This window comes from Aureococcus anophagefferens, assembly GCF_000186865.1.
Source record: "Aureococcus anophagefferens unplaced genomic scaffold AURANscaffold_16, whole genome shotgun sequence".
Taxonomy (NCBI): domain Eukaryota; class Pelagophyceae; order Pelagomonadales; family Pelagomonadaceae; genus Aureococcus; species Aureococcus anophagefferens.
Window position 1 is genome coordinate 836,251 of NW_008705576.1, and position 18,515 is coordinate 854,765.

The following is an 18,515-nucleotide window of genomic DNA, read 5'->3' on the forward strand; positions in this document are numbered from 1 at the left end:
ACGCGCTGACGCTGAGCTACGTCCAGCCCGCGGAGGCGACGGCGGCGAAGCGGCACGCGTACACGAACGCGCACCACGACTTCGCCGCGGCCGAGCCCGGCGACTTCGCCGCGGACGAGGCGCTGGAGCGCGAAATCGACGCCGTCGACGAGGCCTTCGAGGCCGTCGACGTCGCCGACGCCGCCGACGCGGGCCGGGCCCGGGCCGCGCTCGTCGACGCGCTCGCGGCCGCGGCGTCCGCGGCCGCGCGCCTGCCGGAGCGCGACGCGCTGCGCCGCCGCGCGCACGGCGCCTGCGCGCGCGTCGCCGCCGCGCTGAGCGGCGCGCGCGTCGCCGACGCCGTGCCGGCGGGCGTCGTCGACCTCGACGCGCGGTCCGCGGCGGACGGCGTCGCGCTGCGCCACGCGCTGGCCTGGCTTCGGGGGCTCGAGGCCGCGGGCAAGGCGGACCACCCGGACGCCGCGCCGGCCAACGGCATCGCCGGCGACGCGCTCCGCGCCCTCGCCGCGACGCGCGCGGCGCCCGTCGTCGCCCGCGTCGCGGGCGCGGCCTGGGCGACGGCCGCGGAGGTCCACGCGGCGCTCGCGAAGCTCGACGCGGCCGCCGACCGCCTCAAGCGGCTCTACGACGCCCGCCGCTGGATCGCCGACGAGTGCGCGTAAACACAACAGGAACTTAATCGCAGGCGCAGCCCGTGCAGTCCGCGCCCGCGGCCTCGAGGTCCGCGCAGCTCGCGGCCGCTCCGTCGCACGTGTAGACGGCCGCGTCGGCGTCGCAGGGCGCGCCGTCGGTGCAGAGGTTGAAGACGCAGTCGCGCGGCCGCGCGCCGCCGAAGGCGCCGGCGCCGCACCAGTAGTCGAGCTCGCCAAAAATATCTGGGCGCCCGACGAAGTCGTAGGCTCCCGCGCCTGGGCGGGACAAGAGAGATTCAACGTCGCTTCAACATGAGTCCGCGCGCGCGCGTTCCGGAAAAAGCATCCGGAAAAAGCGTCCACGCGTCGAGAGCGCTCCCAGAGATGATCGCTCGTCCAAAAATCAGCCAAAACGAGTGGAAAACGGCCGAGAAAGGAGCCTTTGAAGTTGGGAATTTCGCTCTCTTGTCCTGCCCTGTCCCGCGCTCGCGTCGCGGTCCGCCCAGTCGTCGCGCCCATCGTCGAGGATCTGCGGGTTCATGGCGAGGTAGGACGCGCAGGACGCCGCGAGCGCGCCCGCGTCGTCGCGGCACGCGTCGCAGAACGCGTGGACCTGGCACTGCGTCGTCCGGGGCTCGCCGCGCGTCGCCGCGGGCGGTACGGCCTCGAAGGTGCCCGCGCAGACCGCGTCCATCTGCGCGATCATCTGCCACTTGCAGGGCACGTACCAGCCCTCGGCGCCCGCGGCCGCGCACGCGCCGCCCGTCGCGGCGGCGCCGTACGTGGCCGCGTCGGCGCCGAACTTGCCCGGGTCGCCGCCGAGGCTGAGCTCGGCGCCGGCGCAGGCCTCAAAGTCGTAGCCCGCGAAGTCGTCGCAGGCCTGGGCGAGCCGCGCGAGCGCCGCGGCCGGGAGCGACGCCGCCGCGTCCGCCGCCGCGGGCGCCGTCGCGGGATCCGCCGCCGCGTCCGACGCCGCGGCCGGGAGCGACGCCACCGCGTCCGGAACCGCGTCCGCCGCCGCGTCCGCCGCCGCGGGCGCCGTCGCGGGATTCGCCGCGTCCGCCGCCGCGTCCGACACCGCCGCGGGGCTCGCGGGCGCCGCGATGCCGTAGGACGCGAGGACGGCGTCGATGGCGACGCCCTTGTCCGCGTCCGGGTCGAGGCCGCGGACGCAGTTGACGACGAGCGGGCACGAGGACGCGGCGAGCGTCGTGTCCAGCAACTGCAGGTCCACGGCGCCGTCGCCGTCGCCGCAGTCGTTGGGCACGGGCCAGGCGCTCTCGCCGTGGGCCCCCGCGCAGAGGCTCCCGTCGAAGAGCGCCGGCCGCTCCTGCAACAAATACGCGAGGCCGCACTGGTCGTTGTCCTGCGTCGCCTCGTGGATGCCCTTGCACTGGTCGCCGATGGTGTGCCCCCCGGCCAGCGTGTAGGTGGAGTCGAAGCCCGAGGCGACGATGTCGGGCATGGACAGATCCAGCATCGCCCGCAGGAACGTCCGCCCCTCGTCCGAGCCGACCCGGAGCAGGAAGGCGCCCAGGTTCACGCAGCTGCCCAGGAAGCCCGCGTCGGCGCAGCCCCCGGCCAGGGCCTCGGGCCCGCAGAAGCCGCCGACGTACGTCGGCGTCGACCAGACGGCGAACGCGCCGCCGTCCGCGGGCAGCCACCGGTCGAGCGCCGCGTCCGTCGCGACGAAGACGGCGTCGGCGTCGGTCCAGAAGGCCCACTCGCAGCCGCTGCGCCGCGCGACCTCGAGCGAGCAGTACTTGGCCGAGGCCATCGTGTACTCGAAGCCGTCGTCGGCCGTCGTGGAATACGCGTCGGGGCACGCGGCCGCCAGATCCTCGAGGGTGTCCTCGAGGCGCGCGACGACGCGGTAGCCGTGCTTCTCCGCGTAGGCGCGCTTGAGCGGGAGCGTGCGCTCCTGGGACAGGGCCACGTAGTCCCCATAGGCCGCGTGAACCAGACAGATGGAGCTCGGGTCCCAGGTCGTCGTTTCCTGGAGCTGGGGTGGTGCTCGTGTCCTTTGCTGCGTCCAGGCGACGGCCAGGGTCCCGGCGACGCCCAGCGCCAGCGGCGCCGTCCAGCGACGCGGGCGCTGCCTGCCGAGGAGGCTCGCGGCCTCGTCGGTGGGCTCCATCGTGGCCGCCTTGAGGAAGGCTTTGGAAGGTGCTGCACGTTCGAAGGCAACACCCTCCAATGCCGTCGATTGGCGAGTCGGCTTCTGATTGTGGCATCCAGCATCCAGACGCCAAGAAATCCGCGTGCCTCACAAGAGGTATGCACAGACAACCTTAACCACTGTCATGCTGATCTGAGATGAGTGGTCTGTAAATGGGGTGAGGTAGTGGTGGTGGTGGTGGGGGTGGTACCCCTGGGGCCGCTGGAGACCACTCGAATCCACCGGAATTATGCTTGTTTTGGCTCTATCGACCAGTTTTGATCTCGAGCTTGAGCAAACTGGTGGTTTTGACGCTCGATCATAAATTTCGACCGTGTGGAGGTCATGGCCGAGCAGCCCTCCAGCTGCCGATCGGCCAGAACGGGTGGTTCACAGGCTTCGTTGACCCCATGTTGCAGCTGTTTTGACCACTCATTTTGAGCAAGTCGCGACTCAGGGGTAGTTGGTTAGTGGTGCTTGGTGTCGTGGGGTGGTTCGCTGCCGGCCTCTTGGTGCCTCAGCCACAAGCGCAGCCAATCGCCACTGCCGCAGCCACAAGCACAGCCAAACGCGCAAACGCATCGACGATGGCATCCAAGGTCGCCGCCGTGATCGGCTACGGCCCCGGCATCGGCCACTCGTGCGCCGCGCTGTGGGCCGCGAACGGCTACACGGTCGCGCTCGTCAGCCGCACGGCCTCGAAGCTCGAGGCCGCGGCGAAGACCATCCCCAACGCGAAGCCCTACCCCTGCGACATCACCGACGACCATGCGCTGCGCGCGTGCCTCGTCGACATCGCCCGCGCGCTCGGGCCGATCGACGACGTCATCTACAACGCGGGCAACGGGGTCTGGAAGAAGTTCGACGAGATCTCCGTGGACCAGCTCGACGCGGCCATGAAGACGAACGTCTACGGCCTGCTGTCGACGTGCCAGGTCGCGACGCCGGCCATGATCAAGCGCGGCTCGGGCAACGTCATCGTCACGGGCGCGACGGCGAGCCTGCGCGGCATGCCCTTCACGAGCGCCTTCGCGAGCGCCAAGGCGGCCCAGAAGTCGCTCGCGCAGAGCGTCGCGCGCCAGCTCTGGGCCGAGAACGTCCACGTGTCCTACGCGATCATCGACGCGTCCGTCGGCCCGGCGGTGCCCAAGCAGATGCACCCCGACTCCATCGCGCGCGAGTACTGGCACCTCGCGACGCAGACCAAGGACTGCTGGACCTTCATGCACCACATCCAGACGTCCGTCTCCGACATGGCGCTGCTCTGATCCGGGTCACGTAATGTTCAACTTGAGTGCACATTGAACCACGATGCAGGAAGGCTGGCAGGGCCGCCCGCGCGATGGAAGCTTCGTCCACCGGAACCTCCAGGACGTCGACGGCAAGGGCCGCGCGCCCCGGCCGGCCGCGGTCCTCGCGCGCTACGCGACGACCCTCGCCGCTTTGCGGGCCTACGCGGGCGCCGCCCTCGGCGACTGCGTAAGGCCGCTACTCTAGCTCGCCGCGCAGCCCGCCGCCGCTCGCCGCCTCCCGGGCCTCGATGGCGAGGAACTCCGCGCCGAGCGTCTCGTCGAAGTGGCCCTTGGCGTCCCCCGCGCTGCCCTTGCGGTAGAAGTAGGCCTTCTTGCCCGCCTTCTGCTTCATGGCGTCGAAGTTCGACAGCGCGTTGACCTTGTGCATGAGCTCGGGCGTCGCGTCGACGCCGACGAACGCGGCGACGCGCGCGATCTCCCGCTCCGGGTCCGCGAGCACGTCCTCGTAGCGCAGCCAGAGGACCTGGTCCGGCGACTCGCGCGCGCGCGCGCGCCAGCCCCGCCGGTGGTCCCAGATCGTGCCGTGCTCGAAGAGGCCCGACGCCCAGGCCTTGGCCCAGGCCGCGAAGGGCCAGCCGAGCTTGAAGGGCGACGCCGCGTGGTAGTAGGCCGACACGCAGGCGTCGCGCGCGTCGCGCGTCACGTAGATAATCCTGAGGCCGGGGACGAGCGCGCCCGTGGTCACGTCCGTCCCCAGGAAGATCGCCGAGGGCGCGTGCGTCTTCACGACGCGCGGCGCCGGCAGGGACGCGAACTTGGCCAGGGGCATGCGCAGCTCCCCGCCCCTGCCGTCCCCGGCGCCCGGGACGGCCGCGACCTTCTCGACCCAGCACTTGCCTGTGTGGAAATCAACCACTGGTTTGGGGGGTCCCCACCAAACTTCAGAACTCTCTATCTCAATCAAATCGAAGTCGATTCGGCTGATTTTTGGACGGATCGATTGCTCTCGTCGAGTTCTCGAAGCACAGCAGAAGACCTCGCGTCGAAACCGTCGCATAAGCGCACATTGAAGTCGGTTTGAAGATTTGATTTCCACACAGGTACTTGCCGTGGCCCCGGGCGTCGCTCCACTCGTTCTGCGACGACGGGTCGAGCTTGGCCGCGTCGCCCCCGGCGAGGAGCGCGAGGACGACCTGCTCCGTCAGCGTCGTGCCCGTCTTCGGGAAGCTCGCGATGACGACGTCCGACGGCCGCAGGAGGTCCGGCGCCGCGCGGAGCGCGTCCCAGTTCGGGTTCGTGATGAACGGCGGGTGGGGGATGCCTGGGGCGGGAGCCGTCGCGTACGAATAACAAGCAGACGCGGTGCGAGCGCGCCGTGGACGCCCCGGTTCGACGCGTCCGGGCCGCGGAAGCGCACGGACGGGTCGGCCTTCGACTCGACGTAGTAGGCGTCGGCCTCGCCGCCGCGGCCCGTCTCCATGACGACGCGCCAGTCGTCGAGGCTCATGGACTGCCGCCGCCGCCGCCGGACCAGCGCGACGGCCGCGCCGACGGCGGCCACGACGGCCGCGAAGGCGACGGCCTGGGGCTTGGACATCGCGGGAATAAGGCAGCCTTGGCAGCCCAGCTTGCAGCTGAAGGAATAGTGAAAACCTTATCTTGGCTAAAAAAACATCACGGTTTGGGCGGCAACTTTGGCGAAGTGGACTCCGGGAAATCGTCTCGTGATCGTGTCAACTGGTGAGTGCGCGTGCGCGCACCACCATCGCGCGCGAGCTGCTCGCCAGCAACGGCGATCACCCCTCCACCCCATCGAAGAGAGCAGAAAAAATAGCAGCCACTGACTTCCAAAACCCCCATCGCAGCAGCCCCGAATGCTTCCGATGCTTCGCGTTCTCGCGGTCGCCGCGCTGGCATCCGCCATGGTCCCGCGCACCATGGAGCGCGTCGTGCAGACGGCCAAGAAGGAGGCCGCCGCGGGCACGCTCGACGGCACGGTGAAGATGAAGCTGAAGCGGTCCGCGGGCGCGGAGGCGCCCAAGGTCGCGGCGCGCGTCGCCGAGGCCATGGGCTGCGCCCCGCCGCGGCGCGTCTTCCGCCCCGCCGGCAAGCACGAGCTCAAGCACGTGCGCGCGGGCCTCGACCTCCACTACTCGACGGACTGCGCCGCGGCCAAGGAGGCGGGCGCGCCCGGCACGTCGGCGAAGCCCAAGGCGGGCCGCCGCGCGGTCTGGGCCCTCGAGAGCCTCGCGCGGACGGACCGGGCGCTGCTCGACGCCGTGGAGACGCTCGCCGCGGGCCTGGCCATCCAGCGCACGGGCTACGACATGGACGACCCCCTGCGGTCCGCGCAGACGCACTACGACGCGATAAATCTCGACGAGGCCTGGGAAATGGGCGCGGGCGACCCGTCGATCGTCGTCGCCGTCGTCGACACGGGCATGGACATGGACCACCCGGATCTTCAAAAGAACGTCTGGGTCAACGACGGCGAGATCTGCGGCAACGGCGTCGACGACGACAAGAACGGCTACGTCGACGACTGCTACGGCTACAACTTCGCGGACGACAAGGGCAACGGCGACCTGTTCGGCGACGGCTCCCACGGCACGCACTGCGCGGGGACCATCGCGGCGGACAACGACAACGACCTCTACGTGTCCGGCGTCGCGGGCGGCAAGAACGGCAACGCGGGCGCGTCCCTCATGACGCTCGTGGCCTTTGGTCAGGTGTCCTACGGCGGCTTCGCCGAGGGCATCGTCTACGCCGCCGACAACGGCGCCAAGATCGTCTCCAACTCCTGGGGGTACACGGCGCCGGACCAGTACGCGGAGGACGAGCTCGCGGCCATCGACTACGCGGACGATCTCGGCGTCGCGGTCGTCTTCGCGGCGGGCAACGCGGGCACGGACGAGAACTGGTACCCGGCCTACTACGACCGGGCCATCGCCGTCGCCGCCGTCGACGACGACGGCGTCGCGGCCTACTTCACGTGCTTCGGCGACTGGATCGACGTCTCCGCGCCGGGCGTCGGCGTCCTGTCGACGGTCGCGATGAGCGAGGGCGCGACGGACTACTACGACGGCACGTCCATGGCCTGCCCCCACGTCGCGGGCCTCCTCGCGCTGGGCTGGGCCATCGACCCGAGCCGCAGCAAGGACGACGTGCTCGACTGCCTCTACGGCACGGCGACGGATCTGGACGACGTCAACGGCGCCTACGCGGGCAAGCTCGGCGCGGGCCTGATCGCGGCCGGCGACTTCGCGGCCTGCATGAAGAACGGCGCGCCGTCGGCGGCGCCGACGCTGTCGCTGCCGCCGACCAGGTACCCGACGACGGCGTCGCCGACCGCGACCTTCTCGCCGACGGACTACGGCTGCGGCCGCTGCGACCTCGTGCTCACGCTCGTGCTCGTCACGGACCAGTACCCCGAGGAGACGGGCTGGAGCCTGAGCTGGGACAACCCCGGCGGCTGCCGCGGCGACGCGACGGCGCGAAAGTCCGCGGGCGCGTACGGCGCGCAGTACACCAAGTACACGGAGACGGTGGAAGGTTTGTGCGCGGGCTTCGAGTACACGTTCACCATCGCCGACACCTACGGCGACGGCATCCTCGAGGGCGGGAGCTACGTCGTCACCGTCGGCGGCGCCGACGTCGCCGCGGGCGCGACGTTCCAGTACTCGGAGAGCACGGTCTTCGTGGCCCAGTACGGCGGCACGCCCGCGCCGTCCGCGACGCCCGCGCCGACCTACGAGCGCACGCCGGCGCCGACGACGAAGCCCGTCACGCCCCTGCCGACGAGCGACATGGGCGACTGCGTCGTCGACTACCCGGACTACGTCGGCGACGGCTACTGCGACGCCTACGGCGGCGGCTACAACACGGAGGCCTGCGGCTGGGACGGCGGCGACTGCTGCTTCTGCACCTGCGACGACGGCGGCTCGTCCTACGCCTGCGGGCCCTACGACTGCCGCGACCCGGACGAGGCCGAGCCGTCGTGCGAGGTCGACGACGGCGCCTACGCCTACGGCGGCTACGGCAACTACGGCTACGGCAGCCCCTACGGCAACTACGGCAACTACGGCTACGGCGCCTACGGCTACGACTACGACTACTGGTGGTACGGCGAGGACGACTACGGCGGCGACGACATGGCGCCGACGCCGTCGAGCGGCTACGTCGCGGGCCTCGCGGCCTGGGGGCAGACGGCCGAGGCCGTCGTCGTGTCCTGGGAGAGCGACGTCTGGCAGGAGAGCGCCTACAGCTTCAAGGTCGGCGTCGCGCGCGAGGGCGGCGACATGTCGTGGTCCTACCCGGCGTGCCAGGCGTCGGGCCAGGGCGCCTTCTTCCACGTCCTCACGGCCGCCGACGGCCTCGAGTGCGGCGAATCCTACGAGATCCTCGTCATGCAGGGCGACGCGCAGACGGAGACGATCGTCGCGCGCACGCTCGCGTGCGACGGCTCCGACGACGACGCGGCGTGCGTCTGCGACTGCGGGAGCGACTACGAGGAGGACGACTGCGCCGACAGCACGTCGTGGTACTACAAGAAGAGTCCTAAATCGGCGCCTCTTGGACAAGAATCTCCCCTTTTGGTAGTATTTTTATGCTGATTTAGGCAAGGACACGTGCTCCGACTACGTCACGAAGAAGAGCAAGAATTGCAAGAAGAAGGACGAGTTCAAGGTCAAGGCCGAGGACGCGTCGGCGGCGGCGTCGCTCCGCGCGCGCGCGTTTCCCTCGCGCGACGCCCGACCTCGCAGGTGCCCGCTGACCTGCGGCGTGTGCTCCTCGTCGGACTGCGAGGACTCGACGTCGTGGTACTACAAGAAGAGTCCTAAATCGGCGCCTCTTGGACAAGAATCTCCCCTTTTGGTAGTATTTTCATGCTGATTTAGGCAAGGACACGTGCGCCGACTACGTCACGAAGAAGAGCAAGAACTGTCGGCGCGGCCGCGTCGAAACGCGACGGTCTCGCGCGCGACGACGCGACCGCTTCGCAGGCAAGAAATACGGCGTCGACGACGTCCTCGCCGAGGACGCCTGTCCCGTGACCTGCGGCGCGTGCTAGCCGCCGCCGTTCCGCCGCCGCGGGGCCCCTCAAGGGGTGCCTCGACGCCGCCCCTCGCCGCCTCCGCGCCGCTCCCCTCGTCGCCGCGCGCCCGCCGATCAACCCCCCCCTGTGACCCCGCTCGACCTTTCCCTGTGTCCCCCAAGAATAAGAGCCGACCCCGCCGATGCGCGCTTAGTCCTAAAGGGCGTCAAGCCAAACATTGAAGTTCAAGTGCATCGTGTTTGGAGGACTCTAATTATGGGCGTGTCAGGCATGTCACGCCAAACCAAGGCACTCGTGTTGCTTGTGTGTGCAACTACCACAGCGCTGGTCGACGCGTCGAGCAACACGCGACGGTCCATCGTGCTCAGCGCGTCAAGCAACACGCGACGGTCCATCGTGGTCGGCGCGCCGCTGGTCGCCGCCAGTCAGCCAGCGGCCGCAGCCTACAGCGTTGTGAAATCCGACGACGATTGGCGCGCGCAGCTCGGCCCCGAGGGCTACGAGATCTTGCGTCGCGGCGGCACGGAGGCGCCGAACTCGAGCCCGCTCGCGCGCGAGACGGCGCTCGGCGCCTACGCCTGCGCGGCCTGCGGCACCGCGCTCTTCTCGTCCGCGGCCAAGTTCGAGAGCCGGACGGGCTGGCCCTGCTTCGGCGAGCCCGCGCCGGGCGCCGTCGAGGCCGACGGCGGCGGCTTCCTCGCGGGTGTGACGGGCGTCGCGTTCCGCTGCGCGACGTGCGGCGGCCGCGTCGGCGAGCGCTTCGGCGACGGCGCCGCGTACCCGGGCACGCGCGCCGCGCGGACGGGCCTCCGGTGGTGCGCCAACGGCGCGGCGCTCGTCTTCGTGCCGGCGGACGGGTCTCCCCCGGCGTCCGGCGAGCCGCCCGCGGGCCTCGGCAAGCAGCAGCGCGAGGTCCAGGACCGCGGCTACCGGTGGCAGATGCGCGACGGGGGCCTGCGACCCATATGATCGCCCCGCGAGCGGCCGAAGACGCGGAAGCGCCGGGAAGAATAAGAGCCGACCCCACGCGCTTCGCGGAGCAGCTTCTCCCGCCAAATCTCGCCTCTTAGTCGCCCCGCGAGCGGCCGAAGACGCGGAAGCGCCGGGACCGCTCGTGCGCCGCGTCGGACGGGTCCGCGAGGCGCGCCTCGAGGTCCGCGACCTCGGCCCGGAGCTCGTCGAGGCGCACGGCGTCCTCGGCGCCGCCGTCGCTGGGCATCTCGCGGATGCCCTCGAGGGCCGCCGCGCCCGTGGCCCGCGCGTCGAGCTCCTCGACGAGGCCCCGGACCATCTTCGTGAGCTCGACGTCGACGTTGAACGCGCCGCCGGACGTGCGCCAGAGCTCCTGGATGATGCGCAGCACGAGCGTCGTCGCGCCGCAGAGGCCGCCGAAGAGGGCCCCCTGGACGTTGAAGATGGACTGGGGCGCGCCGACGGCCGTGCCCGCGCCGAGGAGCGGGAACGCCGCGAGCTCGAGGATCGCGAGCACGTAGAGCAGCGCGATGCCCAGCGACGGGAACTTGCGCTGCATGGCGCCGAGCCGGTAGCCCCGCGCCTTCCGCAGGTCCCGCACGGTCTCGTAGACCACGGACGGCACGCCGACGGACGTGAGGTACATGATCGACTCGAGCGGGTCCTGCGACGGCGACCGCGCGACCAAATCCGCGGGCGGCACGTCGAGCCGCCTTAAATCCGACTTGATGTAGACCTTCATGGCCCGCAGGGCGTCCTTGTAGAAGGGCCGCCCGGCGCAGACCAGGGCCATCTGCTCCAGCAGGCTCTTGGCCTCCGAGACCTCCGCGTACAACGCGAAGTACATGGTCTCCTGCTGCGCGTAGAGCACCGTGAACGCGTTGCCCGCGAGGATGGAGAAGAGCAGCGAGATCACGGTGAGGAAGGACGGGATGAACTGGATCTCGTCGCTGCTCAGGAAGCGGATGCTCGACGCGTCGAGCCAGTTCTCGTTGATCCACGCGCTCAAGTTGTCGTAGTACGACACGCCCAGCGCCGCCGCGACGACCGACGGCACGAGGACGCGGCCCAGGGTCAGCAGCGCCGGCTTCGTGAAGCCGGGAAATTTCTGGCGCCGCTCCAGGAGGCTCTCGTAGCGCTTGCGCGTCACGGCGGGCCGCTGCGGCGCGCCGAAGTCGGGGTTCGCGCGCCGGCGGACGTCGCGCCGTGTCGTCGCCACGGTGCGCGGCGCGACGAGGGCGTCCGTCGCGACGGCGAGGAACGCGCACCAGCGCGCGGCACGCAGCAGCGTGCGCATGGCGGCACGCGCGTCGACGCACCGAAGTTCTCAAGTGTGGCTCGAAGACATCAAGCCGAAGTCGATGGTGTACATCAACGTTGATGTAGCAGCCCGCTCTCGACCATGGCGGCCTCGCGCCACCTCGTGCTCGGCGCCGGCCTCGTGTCCCGGCCGCTCATCGAGTACCTGTCGCGCGACGCGGCCCGCGCCGTCGTCGTCGCGTCGGCGTCGCCCGACGAGTTGGCGGCCGTGCGCAAAGCCTTCGCCGCGCGCCCCAACGTCGAGGCCGCGCGCCTCGACGTCGCCGGCGACGCGCCGGGCCTCGCCGCGCTCGTCGGCTCGGCGCGCGTCGTCACGAGCCTGCTGCCCGCGGCCATGCACGGCGCCGTCGCCGACGCGGCGCTGCGGTCCCCGGCGCCGCCGGACGTCGTCACCGCGTCGTACGTCGGCGATATGGCCGACCGCGACGCCGAGGCGAGATCGAGGGGCGTGCGCATCGTCTGCGAGGCCGGGCTCGACCCGGGCATGGACCACATGGCCGCCGTGAAGCTCGTCCACGAGGCCGCGGGGCGCGGGGAGGTCGTGACCGCCTTCCGGAGCGTCTGCGGAGGTTTGCCCGCGCCGGACGTCGCGGCCGAGGTGCCCGGCCTGCGCTACAAGTTCTCCTGGAGCCCGCGCGGCGCCCTGGCCGCGGCCTTCAACGCCGCGTCCTGGGTCGAGGACGGGCGGCTCGTCGAGGTGCCGGGCTCGGAGCTCCTCGCGAGCGCGGTCCCCGTGGACCCGTCGGCGTTCGCCGCCTTCGGCGACTTCGATCTGGAGTGCCTCCCGAACCGCGACTCGCGGCCCTACCGGGCCAAGTACGGCCTCGACGACGCGGCGACGGTCTTCCGGGGCACGCTGCGGTACCGCGGCGGCTCCGCGGCGCTCAAGGGCCTCGCGGACCTGGGGCTCCTCGACGACGTCGCCGCGGCGGGCGGCGAGACCTGGGCGGACCGCGTCGCGTCTTTGGCGACGTCGCGCCCCGGCGCCGCCGCGGACCTCGCGGCCTGGGTCGCCGCGCGCGGCGGCGCGGCCGCGGCGGCGCCGATGCGCGCGTCGGTGCTCGACGCGACGTGCGACGCGCTCGGCGCCGCGCTCGCCTACGGGCCGGGCGAGCGCGACGTCACGCTGCTGCGCAACGAGATCGAGGTCGAGCACCCGCGCACGGGCGAGCGCGAGCGCCGCGCGGCGTCGCTCGTCGTCTTCGGCGACGACGAGAACACGGCCATGGCCAAGACCGTCGGCCTCACGGCCGCCGTCGTCGCCGACGCGCTCGGCCGCGACGCGACGGCCGTCCGCCCCGGCGTGTCGACGCCCGCGGACCCGCGCGTCGGCGGGCCCGCGCTCGCGGCGCTCGAGCGCGAGGGCCTCGCCTTCGAGCACGACGCCGCGGCCGTCTACGGCACGGCCCACGGGTGACGCGACCGCCGGCGCGGAGACTATACTATTAAGCTGAGAAAGAATGCGGCGGCGAGGGGCGGGTGCCGCCGCGGGGGGTGCGGGGCGCGCCGATTTCGGGGGGAGGCGCGCTTGTTGGGGCCGCGGCCGCGGGCGCGGACCGCCGCCTTTCGGAGGGCGATCAGCTCGCCTGGATCTTGACGGAACCGCCGGCGCCCTTCTGCATCATGAAGAACGCGCCCGCGCCCGCGGCGAGGACGACGACGATGACCACCACGACGATGATGATGACCATGGCGCCGCCGTCGTCGTCGTCGCCGCCGCCGCCGCCCGCCGGCGTCGCGGGCGTCGGCGCCGGCGAGATCGACGGCGCCGCCGTCGGGTCGGGCGAGGGCAGCGGCGTGTCGACGGTGATCGCGACCGTCGACGCCGCGATGGCCGTCGTCGACGCCGTGACGTCGACCGCCGCGGACGCGAAGCCCGTGCTCGCGTCGCCGCCCGTGGCCGCGGCCTCCGTGGTCAGCGTGGACGCGAAGGAGCCGTCCGACACGGACGTCGTGAGCGCGGTCGTCACGTCCGAGAGGATGTCGTCGCCGGCCGTCACCGCGCCCGTGGAGCCCTCGACCGTCGCGTACATGTCGAAGTCGACCGTCGCCGAGACGGAAAGCAGGCCGCGCCGCCGGCGCACGAGCGTCGCCACGGGCTCGCCGATGCACGTCTCGTAGTCCGCCGCGCCGCCGGGGCAGATCTCGTCGGACGCGATGATGCTCGCGATCGTTTTCCGGAAGGCGGTCTTCATGTCCGTCTTGGCGTTGAAGTCGTCCGGGTCGAGACCGTTCATGACGACGGCCGACGCGACCGCGACGATCGTGTCGTACTCCGTCGGCATGGGCGACGGCTTTGGGGACGGCTTGGCCGTCTCGCCGGGCGGCAGGTTGACCGGAGCCGTCGTCGGCCGCGGCGTCGGCGCCGGGATCGGCACGGCCGTCGGCGCCGCCGACGGGTCCGGCTGCTCCTTGTAGACGCAGTGGCCGTCGTAGGACATGCCGCTGATGTAGAGGCCGTCCGTGTAGGTCTTGGCCGCGAGGTACTCGGACCACGTGAACCCGTCCGAGAGCGTGTTCGTGTCGATGTTCAGCGCGGGCAGGCTGCCGGAGATGTGGCCGTCGGGGTTGTAGTAGAAGTTGCCGTAGTTCTGCGCGTAGCCGTAGTCCATCGTGCACCGGCACGCGGTCGGGCTCGGGGACGGCGCGGGCGTCGGCGCCGGGGTCGGCGTGGCCGAGGGCGCGGGCGTCGGGGCGGGCGTCGGCGTCGCGGACGGCGCGGGCGTCGGCACCGTCGAGGGCGACGGCGTCGGGGCGATGGTCGGCGAGGCCGTCGGCTCGGGGGAGCCGGACGGCACGGGCGTCGGGTCGCCCGTCGGCACGCCGGACGGCGCCGGCGACGGCGGCGTCGACGGCTGGGACGTCGGCGTCACCGTCGGCATGCTCGTGGGCACCGACGTCGGCACGCCCGTCGGGGTCTCCGAGGGCGCCGCGGACGGCGGCGTCGTCGGCACGGGCGTCGGCACGGGCGACGGGCACGGCGTCACCTTGAAGCGGCAGCACGCGTCGATGTACACGTCGCGCACGTCCAAGTTGCCGGAGTTCTTGATGTTGTCGGCGTCGGACTCGCCGCTGAGCCACGCGAGGCTCGGGCAGATCATGGACGGCGCGGACGTCGGGACCGAGGTCGGCATGCCCGTCGGGCGCGACGTCGGCGCGGACGTCGGCGGGACCGTGGGCAGGGACGACGGCGGCGTCGTCGGGACCGAGGTCGGCACGGAGGTCGGCGGGAACGACGGGGCGAAGGACGGCTCGGACGTCGGGACGCCCGTCGGCACTGACGTCGGCACGCCGGACGGGTGCTCCGTCATGTACGTGGGCTCGGACGTCGGGATGGACGAGGGCTCCGGGGACGGCGGCGTCGTCGGCATGCCCGTCGGCACCGACGTCGGGTTGGACGTGGGCTCGGACGACGGCGTGAACGTCGGGTCCGAGGTCGGGACGCCGGACGGCTCCGGCGTGTCGTAGGTCGGGTTCAGCGACGGCTCCGAGGTCGGGACGCCCGTCGGCGCGGGCGAGGGCTCCGAGGAAGGGCAGCCCGTCGGGAGCGAGGTCGGCACGGCGGTGGGCACGGACGAGGGCTCGGCGGTCGGCGTGGTCGTGGGCGCCGGTGTCGGCACGCCCGTGGGCACGGGCGTCGGCATGGCCGTCGGCGTGTTCGTGGGCGTCGATGTCGGGTTGGACGTCGGCACGGGCGTCGGCATGCCCGTGGGCGGCAGCGTCGGCACGGGCGACGGCGGCGTCGTCGGCACGGGCGTCGGGCGGACCGTCGGGATCTCCGTGGGCGCCGGGCTTGGCGGCGTCGTCGGGTGCGGGCTCGGCGGCGTCGACGGCGTGCCCGAGGGCGCGCCCGTGGGCGTGCCGGACGGGAAGGGCGTCAGACTGGGCTTGGGCGTCGGCGCGGGCGTCGGGGTCGCCGTCGGCGCGGGCGTCGTCGGCTGGGGCGTCGGGGGGATCGTAGGCGACGGCGTCGGCGGCGACGTCCACGAGAGGTGGTCGAGGACGTAGGTGCAGCCGCAGATGTCGGTGATGATGGACTTGCAGTCGCCGATGGTCGGGCCGGGCGTCGGGGACGGCGTCGGCGAGACCGTGGGCGACACGGACGGGGACGGCGTCGGCGAGACCGTCGGCGCCGGCGTCGGGCCGACGCTCGGCGACGGCGTCGGCGACGGGCGTGGGCGCGGGCGAGGGATCCTTGGTGGCGGTCGGGCCCATCGTCGGCGCGACGGTCGGCGAGACCGTCGGCGCGGGCGAGATGCTCGGGGACGGCGTCGGCGAGACCGTCGGCGTCGTCGACGGCGCGGGCGTGGGCGACACCGAGGGCGACGGGGACGGCGCGGGCGTCGGCATCGTCGACGGGGACGGCGTCGGGGACGTCGTGGGCGACGGCGACGGCGCGGGCGTCGGCATCGTCGAGGGCGCCGGCGTGGGCGACGGCGACGGCGCGGGCGTCGGCGCGGGCGTCGGCACCGTCGAGGGCGCCGGCGACGGCTCCGGCGACGGGACCGGCGACGGCGCGGGCGTCGGGGGCGTCGAGGGCGACGGCGTCGGGGCGGGCGTCGGCGGCACGGACGGCATCGGCGTCGGCGCGGGCGTCGGCGTCGCGGACGGCGCGGGCGTCGGCGGCGTCGAGGGCTGCGGCGATGGCGCCGGGGACGGGGCCGGCGAGGGCGCCGGCGTAGGCACCGTCGAGGGCGACGGCGTCGGCGCGGGCGACGGCGAGACCGTGGGACCGTCGGTGGGCTTGAGCGACGGGGAGACCGTGGGCGCGACCGTGGGCGAGACCGTGGGCGTGGACGTGGGCAGCGACGTCGGGATCGTCGTCGGGAGCATCGTGGGGATGTTCGTGGGGCCGCTCGTGGGCACGGACGTCGGGACGCCCGTGGGCACGGGCGTCGGGATGTTCGTGGGCGAGCTCGTCGGCGTCGACGTCGGGTCGGTCGTCGGGACGGACGTCGGCATGAAGGTCGGCATGAAGGAGATCGTCGGCAGCGGCGTCGGCGCCGACGTCGGCGTGCTCGAGGGCATCGGCGACGGGACGCCCGTCGGCGTGTGGGAGCAGGCGTTGGCGTCGTAGATGTAGCAGCACGTGGACGCGAGGGAATCGAACTCGAAGCCCAGCGCGGCGCCCGTGTAGACGTCGTCGTAGTTCGTCCCGTAGTCGTCGCACGTATTGTGCTGGTAGGCCGCCGAGAAGCTCGTCGCCTCGGCGGCGCCCACGAGGAGGGCCGCGGCCACCACGAGGCGCGCCATTGGACCCTGCAAAGCTTTCACGCTGAGGCGACCTGTGGCGTAGCGGCTACTGCTGGTGCGGCTGTCGAAGCTCCGACCGCAGCAACGGATGGCCAATGCCAGTGGGATGGTTAGCGCCGCAGACGGTGGTTTGCTGGTCGATCGTTAAGATTGTAAGGGAAAGGAGGAGATATTGATGCTGGAAGAGCTTCGTGTTCCCCGGGGTGAGGTCGAACGTGCCGACTCGCTCTCGTACGCGTTCCTTCAGCGTAAATCGGCGTCGCGCCGCCGAGAATTTGATTGTACGTTAGTACGGGCTCGTTCCTTGCGGGCGGCCTGGTTGGGAATGGCGGGAAGGGGGTTGTATCGTGCACCTGGTCGTGTGCGTCGGTGAGGGGAAGTCGCGTTGACAAGCAAAGGAAAGGGATGAAGCGGGGAGTGCCTCTTTGGGGGGATTCGCGCTCGCACCAGCGCTTAGTAGGAGCCTGCTGGCTTGACTCCCGCACCGCCGCCCTTCTTCATCATGAAGAACGCGCCGGCGCCCGCCGCGAGCACAACGACGAGGACCACCACGACGATGATGATGACCACGGCGCCGCCGTCGTCGTCGTCGCTCGACTTGGACCCCACCGGCGTCGCCGGCGTCGGCGCCGGCGAGATCGACGGCGCCGCCGTCGGGTTCGGCGTGGGGAGCGGCGTGTCGACGACGATCGCGACCGTCGAGGCGGAGATGGCCGTCGTCGACGCCGAGACGTCGATCGCCGCGGACGCGAAGCCCGTGCTCGCGTCGCCGCCCGTGGCCGCGGCCTCCGCGGTCAGCGTGCTCGAGAAAGAACCGTCCGACACGGACGTCGAGAGCGCGGTCGTCACGTCCGAGAGGATGTCGTCGCCGGCCGTCACCGCGCCCGTGGAGCCCTCGACGGACGCGTACATGTCGAAGTCGACCGTCGCCGACACCGAGAGCAGACGCCGCCGGCGGCGCACGAGCGTCGCCACGGGCTCGCCGATGCACGTCTCGTAGTCCGCCGCGCCGCCGGGACAGATCTCGTCGGACTGGATGATGCTCGCGATCGTCTTCCGGAAGGCGGTCTTCATGTCCGTCTTGGCGTTGAAGTCGTCCGGGTCGAGGCCGTTCATGACGACGGCCGACGCCACGGTAACCGACGTGTCGTACTCCGTCGGCATGGGCGATGGCTTCGGGGACGGCTTGGCCGTCTCGCCGGGCGGCAGGTTGACCGGGGCCGTCGTTGGCCTCGGCGACGGCGCCGGGATCGGCACGCCCGTCGGCGCCGCCGTAGGGTCCGGCTGCTCCTTGTAGACGCAGTGGCCGTCGTAGGACATGCCGCTGATGTAGAGGCCGTCCGTGTAGGTCTTGGCCGCGAGGTACTCGGACCACGTGAACCCGTCCGAGAGCGTGTTCGTGTCGATGTTCAGCGCGGGCAGGCTGCCGGAGATGTGGCCGTCGGGGTTGTAGTAGAAGTTGCCGTAGTTCTGCGCGTAGCCGTAGTCCATCGTGCACCGGCACGCGGTCGGGCTCGGCGCCGGCGCGGGCGTCGGCGCGGGCGTGGGGGATGCGGACGGCGCAGGCGTGGGCGCCGGAGTCGGCGTCGCGGACGGCGCGGGCGTCGGCACCGTCGAGGGCGATGGCGTCGGGGCGATGGTCGGCGAGGCCGTCGGCTCGGGGGAGCCGGACGGCACGGGCGTCGGGTCGCCCGTCGGCACGCCGGACGGCGCCGGCGACGGCGGCGTCGACGGCTGGGACGTCGGCGTCACCGTCGGCATGCTCGTGGGCACCGACGTCGGCACGCCCGTCGGGGTCTCCGAGGGCGCCGCGGACGGCGGCGTCGTCGGCACGGGCGTCGGCACGGGCGACGGGCACGGCGTCACCTGAA

At 71.9% G+C, this 18,515-nt stretch overlaps 5 protein-coding genes across 5 annotated transcripts in view; 3 read left to right on the forward strand and 2 right to left on the reverse strand.

Moving 5' to 3' along the window:
* Window positions 1–1,035: 1,035 nt before the first annotated feature.
* Window positions 1,036–2,769, reverse strand: AURANDRAFT_65748 (hypothetical protein; the record flags this gene model as incomplete). The annotated part of the gene is made up of 1 exon (XM_009040705.1): window positions 1,036–2,769. One exon carries the CDS (start codon window positions 2,767–2,769, stop codon window positions 1,036–1,038), a length of 1,734 nt encoding a protein of 577 aa, XP_009038953.1.
* Window positions 2,770–3,377: 608 nt separating this feature from the next.
* AURANDRAFT_29475 (hypothetical protein) lies at window positions 3,378–4,058 on the forward strand (the record flags this gene model as incomplete). The annotated part of the gene is made up of 1 exon (XM_009040680.1): window positions 3,378–4,058. The coding sequence occupies one exon, from the start codon at window positions 3,378–3,380 to the stop codon at window positions 4,056–4,058; it is 681 nt and encodes a 226-aa protein (XP_009038928.1).
* Window positions 4,059–5,917: 1,859 nt separating this feature from the next.
* On the forward strand, window positions 5,918–9,114 carry AURANDRAFT_65750 (hypothetical protein; the record flags this gene model as incomplete). Its single annotated transcript, XM_009040681.1, has 5 exons — window positions 5,918–8,597; window positions 8,662–8,776; window positions 8,807–8,877; window positions 8,942–8,986; window positions 9,047–9,114. The coding sequence occupies 5 exons, from the start codon at window positions 5,918–5,920 to the stop codon at window positions 9,112–9,114; spliced, it is 2,979 nt and encodes a 992-aa protein (XP_009038929.1).
* Window positions 9,115–9,555: 441 nt separating this feature from the next.
* Window positions 9,556–9,951, forward strand: AURANDRAFT_7628 (hypothetical protein; the record flags this gene model as incomplete). The annotated part of the gene is made up of 1 exon (XM_009040682.1): window positions 9,556–9,951. A coding segment is annotated over one exon (396 nt), but the record flags the coding sequence as incomplete, so codon positions are not given.
* A 214-nt stretch (window positions 9,952–10,165) lies between these two features.
* AURANDRAFT_65751 (hypothetical protein) overlaps window positions 10,166–18,515 on the reverse strand; it is a gene marked incomplete at both ends in the record, with an annotated part of 10,810 nt that continues 2,460 nt past the window's right edge. Inside the window, 4 exons of the mRNA XM_009040704.1 lie at window positions 10,166–11,230; window positions 12,990–15,329; window positions 16,078–16,676; window positions 17,130–18,510. Coding sequence (XP_009038952.1) covers window positions 10,166–11,230; window positions 12,990–15,329; window positions 16,078–16,676; window positions 17,130–18,510 — 5,385 coding nt within the window. The remainder of the gene's footprint in view (window positions 11,231–12,989; window positions 15,330–16,077; window positions 16,677–17,129; window positions 18,511–18,515) is intronic.